The 7,167-nt window shown below is 49.1% G+C and overlaps 1 protein-coding gene across 2 annotated transcripts in view; it reads left to right on the top strand.

Moving 5' to 3' along the window:
- Window positions 1–379: 379 nt before the first annotated feature.
- Window positions 380–7,167, top strand: part of UBE2G1 (ubiquitin conjugating enzyme E2 G1) — a 29,304-nt gene continuing 22,516 nt past the window's right edge. Inside the window, exons 1-2 of one of the 2 annotated variants that reach the window (XM_052803245.1) lie at window positions 380–654; window positions 3,397–3,624. In XM_052803245.1, coding sequence (XP_052659205.1) covers window positions 3,597–3,624 — 28 coding nt within the window. In that variant the 5' untranslated portion in view covers window positions 380–654; window positions 3,397–3,596. The remainder of the gene's footprint in view (window positions 655–3,396; window positions 3,625–7,167) is intronic. The other variant, XM_052803244.1, reaches the window with a different exon arrangement.

Here is a 7,167-nt window from a genome sequence, read left to right as displayed (position 1 = left end):
GAAGACGTGCCTCTCACAGGTAGCAGCCAGCTGTCCCTCAGGAGAAGTCCCTCTGCCCTCAGAGGTGCCAAGCAGAGGCAGCCAGGACAGCAGCCGACAGCACAACGAGCGTGCTGTAGAGGAGCGGCGCGCTATGCCCCTCCTGAGGAAAGCCCTCCTCAGCGATAGATCTCTCCCTCCCTGCAGGTAAGGGCTTTAAAAGAGAGGGGGGGAAAAGGGACCTTCTCAACATGGCGGCCGAAAGACGGCTCGCCCCGCCTCCCCGCCCTACATTCCCTCTCAAGATGGCGGCACGGAAGGGCCGGCGGCCGGACCGGAGTGCGCCTGCGCGCCGCTGCCCGGAGTGCAGTGAAATTCCTGGCGGGCGGGGGGAGGAGGAGGTGGTGGCGGTGAGGAGGAGGAGGAGGAGGGCGGCACGGAGCCACGGCCGCGCTCCCCTGCCAGGGACCCTGCGTGCTGTGGCGGCGGCCGGCGCGGAGCCAGACCCCCGGGGGGCGCGGTGCGGGCGGGCTGAGGGCCACTCGCCGCCGCCTCAGGCTCTCGCAGCACCAGGAGCCGCGCCGTCCCCGCCGCCGCTGGGACTCCCTCCCCGGGCAGAGAGGGGGAGAATGACGGAGCTCCAGTCCGCCTTGCTACTGCGGAGACAACTAGCAGGTAGCCGGGCTGGCGGCCGGCGGGGGGGGAGGGAGGCGATCTGCTGCGGGGGGGGAGGGGGGGGGAAGCGGCGGGGAGGGGAGTGGAGGCCGGCCTCTGAGGGGCCGGGGCCTGCGGTGGGGGAAGGGGCGCCGGCTCGGGGGAGGGGGCGGGCGGCCGGCGGGGTGGGGAGGTGTGTGTGAGGGGGAAGGGGAGATTACGGCCCCCCCTCGCCGCTCTCCTGCCCAGCCGGGAGCTGAGGGAACTAGGCCGAGGGGGGGAGGGGGAGCCTGCCTGGCGATCGCTGCCAGGGGAGCCGGGGGGAGGGGTGCGGAGGGCCGTCATGGCGGGGGGGAGCGTTTCCTTCGCTGCCCCCGTCCCGTCAGGGAAGTGGGGATTGGCAACGGCCCTGCTCGCCGGTGTCGTCGTCCCCCGCCCCGTGCCTGGCAGCCTCCCCCATCTCTCTTGCGGCCCTGTCTTCCCGGGGCCCGGCGGGGTGGGGGGCGGGAGAAGTGAGCCCGAGCTTTTCTCCCCGCAGCGTGGGGGATGTGTGCGGGGAAGTCTCCGTGGTGTGAGGGGATGTTTGTCAGGCCCCGACAAGAAGCGGAGGAGGGAGAGTTCCCCCCCTGGAAACGGTACTTCAGGCCCGGGGTGAATCGCTCCACTACGCACACCTTCCTATGGGGACCTGAGGTGCCCCCGTCCCGCCTCCCCTCGCCGGCTCCCACCGTCACCTCCCGTGCCCTGCGCCGGGGAGGGCGGGTCGGGAGGGGGAAGCCGCTTCCCCCTTTGTTGTCAGGAGCAGAGCCGGGGGCTCTGCAGGCTCTGACGGGGGGGGGGGGGGCGGGAAGAGGACCGGGCAGCACCGGGATCCGGACGGGGGCGGGGGGAGCGGGGCTGCCCGCCGCGTGCTGCGAGGGGTGAGCCGGCGGGGAGGGGCGAGGGGGTCCGCCGGGGGCGAGAGGGCGGGCCGGGTGCGGGGAAGGAGGAGTTGGGAGCCTGGGCTCGGGGACAGGAAGGGCCGGAGCGCCGGGCCCCGGGCCCGCCGGCGAGGCGGGAGCGCGGCGGAGGGGAGCGGGTGGCAGCTTGGCTCCGCGACGCGAGTCGTTGCCGTCGCCGGGCGCCCGCCCCCTGCCCCCTCCCTTTGTCCCCGGGCGGCGGGCGGCCGTGCGCGCTGGCCCTGCCTGGCCCACCGCCGCCGAGGGGACCTGGCCCGGCCCGGCCCGGCGGCGCGCATGCGCGGGGCCGCCCGGGCGGCGGGGCGCACAATGCAGCTCCATGTGTCGCTCGCTGCCAGATTTAAAGAGAAACGAGCCGGCAGCCGGGTGCGGCGAGGAGCCTGCCGCCGCTCCCTCCCCCACTCGCACATGTTCCCCCGCATCCTCTGCCGTCTGGGTTTCTGCGGCCGGGGTAAGGTAATCCCCTCGAGAAAGCGCACAGGTCTGCCCGGCACCTTGGGCGAATCTGATTGCCTTTTTCGTCCCGTACGTAAAAATTGCTTCGTACCCAGATAAGGAAACGTGTGCTAGGTGCACCTAAACTCGGGCAAATGCAGCGCTGGCTGAAGTTTGCTGAGTAGCCCTACAAAGGGATGGGGTCAGTGGGTGGCACTGGCATTCCTGGAGGAGGATTTTAGCCTGAGACTTCAGTAATGTCTTTGAAAGCGTGAGGGTGGAAAACAACCTTCTTAGCAGTAAGGAGGTGAAGTTGCATAACCAGGTATAGCAAGGTAGATGATGTGTTTGTTGCATCTCTGGCACTATCTTCAGGTTTTAGTTGATGATAAGTTTGAGAAACTTCAGGGTAGTTAACTATTAGCACAGGATTTTTTACCCCTTCAAGGTGACATCCTTTAAAAAAAAAAAATCTCACACATATTGCGGCTGTGCTCCTGAACATAAGCATGCACCTCTTAATGCCTTAATGCATTAAGTTGTTACTGACATTCAGTGAGGTGTCTGCGTGTTCGGATATGCTAATAACCCTAGGTATAGGCTTACTACAGGAGCTCCAGAATGGATTTGATGTGAAGCTCCTCTTTCCTATAAATGATCCCTCTAGGGAAGCAATAGTGTAGAATAGTTGCGCTCGAACTTGGTAAAAACGAGCATTTGGTAACCTAATATAGTTCTTTGGCTGTCTGGAATTTCTCTTAACCAACTAATTGTGCTCTGTGAAAGAAAGTTTGACATTTAGCTGAAGCCTCTTGATAACAAGTATTAGCTGTCAGCTTCTGTTGGTAGTTTTGTTTTTTCTTGTCTTGTGAGGTCTTAAGACCTTCTGTAGGCACAGGCTGGTTGGATATGTAAGTAGACTTGTAGACTGTTAGGTTTGGGGGTTGTCTTCTGTTTACCTTTCTGCTCGCTCTTTTCTGAAGGCTTCATGTGTAATGGTAAAAATTGGTAAGCTTTTCCAGTTGCCCCTATTACTGGTACTGATTCAACTGTATTGACTGAAGTACTGCAACCATTTGCATGTAACCTGCAACTCTTTTGTGGTTTTTTTTGTGTTTTAAGTAATATTAGTGCCTTTGGTATCCTTTTATGTGTATTAAAAAAAAAATTGAAACAGTATTAAAAGTGATTATGGGTGTGTATACTTAAGTGTGTGGTGGGTACTGAAGAAGAGTCTTGAACTCTTCAAAAGTCCTATCTGGAGTAAGTGACCTGAGAAAGAGAAAATAGTTTCTTCTATATGTGATAACCTAAGCAACATCTGAACTGAGCTGAAACTAGACTCTGACATTGCTTTTTCTGATGGCAGGCTACTTGAAGTCGCAATGCAGAGACTGAGCTTCACGATGTCTCATCTTCCTTACCTACTGCTGACTGTCTTCTTCCAAGTCTCAGCTGCTCCAGTGTATCCCTTTGTTTACACCCACACTACTTACTCTACCTCAGAACAAAAATCAGCTTTGTGGTATTCTTTCCGCTGGTGGGCTGATACTTCAGTCCTTCTGCTACATGCAGCTTTTGTGTTGTATCAAGTGTGGTGAGTCTTTGGGTTGTACCTAGTGGTTGCGTTTTGGAGGACAGCAAACAGACAGTGGGTATGAGTTATGTGATCTAAACTAGTTTAAATTGCTGTAGATCACTTATTCATCAAATTAGCATTATTCAAGCACAAGAGATCTGAAGTTGGAGCTGTTAGACTTGGAGCAAGACATCCAGAAGCAGAGGGACGTTGAAGGGGGAATCTGAAACCCATATAATGGTGAAGCAGTTGAGAAGTACAAAAATTCTTTAATGGGTGAGACCCTGGATAGCTCTTTGCAATGCCAAGAGGAAAAAAACAATGACAGGAGGAGAAAGGAATGTAGAACAGTAGCTCTTGGAACGGTTACCGATTTTGTCTTCTTTATGCTTTGGTTCTTAATAAAGGCATTATGGGGAAAATGGGTGTCTATGGCATGTAGCACTTCAATGAGTTGTTTTAATTCTTGAAGACTTTGTTAAAGCGAAGGTCAACTGGTAAGTCTTCTTGGTTGTCATTGAGGCTTAAAACCAAGGGACTTATCAAAACACAGGACAGAACTTGACAACGTAGTTCCAGGTTGCTCCAATAAGTGTATGAAGACTGACTTCTATTTTTTCTGGAGCAACCTGGCTTGTGTTGTAACTTGGAACAGGTAACTAGTACCACAGCACCATATATACAACGTGCTTGTCGACTTAAGTGGCATGTTCTGGATGTTGATAATGCTCTAAGAGAAGGGATATTCAATGACAGTCACAAAATACAACTTCTAGTTAGTTGCGGGTTGGTTTTTTGTTTTGGTGTTTGTTCCCCCCCCCCCAAATACTAAGTAGCTTCACAGTGCTAATGAAATATTGAGCTATATCACCAAGGAATTAGTATAGTTGCTGTTTTTATATTGACATGTGTTTGCCCCCATTTAGGCACAAGAACAGTTAAAATCAAGATAGAACTTTGGGTAGTTTTTATTTGTTTTCTTTTAAGTGTTTAAAGGAAGTGGTGAGTGGGGATCTCTGACTACCAAAGCCAGTTAGAGTGCTAGTCTAACTAGCTAGGGCTGAAGGGAGGTTTTTCTCTATGGATATCTGTGAAGCTAAATGGCTCTGCCTTCTCAAATCAGCTTAATTGTAAGCTCTAGCAACATCTGGAAATATCTTAATATTCAATAAACATATTTTTTCTTACAGATGTGGTTTTTTTTTTTAAGGAGAAGGGTACTCTTTTTTTATTGTGGATTGGTAATGATATGAAATAGAAGCCATGATTTGCCCATTTCTTCTTATGTGTAAGGTGCAGGAAAAACTAAAAGAATGTAGTGCCTCTGAACTTCCAAAAAAAGTCAACAGTAAGTACGTAGATTAGTATAGCACTAGATTAGCAGAGTTCAACTCCCAAGGGAGGTGGAGGGAGGATAAACTGTATTTTCTGTACAGCCCCAAAACTTTATGCTCTTTAAAAAGAGGCAGGAGACAGCTGAGAGCGTAAAGCTTCTTTTCCAGTCTCCAGAGCTGTCAAGCCCAAGGGTTTTGCAGACTGAAGCATTTCTCTGAATGCTTTTATTTCATCTTTCTGCCAAATCCTTGCTGACACAGAGACTTGTTAGAGTAGGCAGACTTGTCTAGTTCGACTAGCAAAATCATGTAGGGAGGATGCAGTTAAGTCGGTAGTGCACAGCGGAACCAGAAGTGCGAGTCCTCTAACATGAACATGGATCACTGAGAACAAGGGAATAACCATGTGTTGGCTGAAGTTGTACAGTGTTGTAAATATTCCCCAACTTACGATACAGGAAAACCCACGTTAATATTTTTCTCAAATATGAGAAACATGGTATTATTTCAGCTTAAAGTGTATACAGCTCCCACTTCAAAGCAAAAATGTCTAATTAAAAATCAAACAGGTTGGAAAACTGTATTAAGTACTTAATGTGATGGTTCAGTTTCTACTTCCTTGTGTGGAAAAATCTTGCAGTGTAATGTTGAGCTAGTTGAATTTCTGGCAATTACATAGGATTTACTTTTAAAATATTTGAGTAGTGAATTCTGAGGGAATTACGGAATTAAGATCACTTTATAGATTGAAGCTGAGGTGGCATATATCTTGGGTGGCTGGTGATATAAGAAGCCTTTGTTTATGGTTGAGTACTGGCTTACAGTAGGTTTGTCTACAAGATAATAATTTGAGTGGCACTGATCTGAAGTATTAAGTTGATACTAGTCTGCCTGCTAGCTTCCTTGGAGAGGTCTGTTTGTATGGTCAGTAATATTCTGCATTATCCTGAATAGTTAAGACTTCAAGGTCCTGCACATGTCAAACTTAACTTCAGTATCACTTAAAATGCTATAACACACCCCCCCATTTTTTTTAAAAGGACTCTTTCATATTTTTAGATAACCATCAATTTTCATTGATGCTTTTTGAGATGCTTAGATACAGCATGTGTGTACTGCTCATCTTAACACTCTTGAAGTGTAGAGCCCCATTATAGCAGATAAGAGAATCCTGTTTCTTGTGAGGATGTGTTGACAGAATCATCAAAGCTACCTTGCTCATGCTGACTTTATAGATAATATTATTGCTAAAACACATGCCTTGTTATAGTGACTAGAGTCTGAGCAGTTCAAGCAGCCCAAATTTCTGTTGCACTGCAAATAACAATGGATGTAACTTGTGGCAAACTTTACTAGCTGCATATGTTAGTTCTTCCAATGTTCCTCTTGCAGAAATAAGCTGAAATCTGCTTCTTCAAAGAAAGAGTATTTATGACAGCAGTCACAAGAGCAAAAATTCAGGGATGCTGGTAGTTTTGGCAAGTGAGGTTTAGTTAAACCTCAGAATGGAGGGGCTTGATGACTCAACCAGTTGCTTGAACAGGATGAAGCAATAACAACCTGCTTCATAAGCTTATTCCTTGATGGGCTAGCTATAGTCACAGCCAGTTGGCTTTGGCTAGGTCAGCTTACTAATCTTTCAGGGAAAGAACCAAGCTTCCCATAAATTATGAGTTCTTTCCTTCTCTGCTCCCCCCAAAGAAGGCATTGTAAGTTACACCAAAGTATGGACATATCTGGATCTGACAGTAAAGTGATTTCTTTCTGTTCTGTTAGAGAATAGTGGAATGGGAGAATGCTCCTTATTTCACAGGATCTCCAGCAGCAACCTTAGTACCTATTGAGAAAATATTTTCATTAGAAGAATTTCTGCTTTATTGACAAGATCTTTATTTAGAGATATTAAATCACCCAAATCCTGCTAAAATGTCTTGCCTTGTGTGATTGATAGTGATACCAACTTTAGTATTAAAGAATTATGTGCTGCAGAACTGTAAACTGTAAGGATTTGTTGATTTGCTATAAATTTTTTTGGTTTTGTTTTGTTTGAGAAGCCGATCTGGGATAAATCAAGTAGAGTGAATAGCCTTCAAATAAAACTGCATGTTGTAATTATAACTGATTCTGCCTTGACTCTTCTGTATCTCTTTGTGATTTTTTTTTTTTTAAATGCAAGAAAGACTTGGAATGGGACATGCATATTCAACTAAGATAGGATTACTTGGTC

Source organism: Harpia harpyja, chromosome 12 (genome assembly GCF_026419915.1).
Source record: "Harpia harpyja isolate bHarHar1 chromosome 12, bHarHar1 primary haplotype, whole genome shotgun sequence".
In the NCBI taxonomy this organism is placed as follows: Eukaryota; Metazoa; Chordata; class Aves; order Accipitriformes; family Accipitridae; genus Harpia; species Harpia harpyja.
This window is presented reverse-complemented; position numbering and strand designations above follow the sequence as displayed.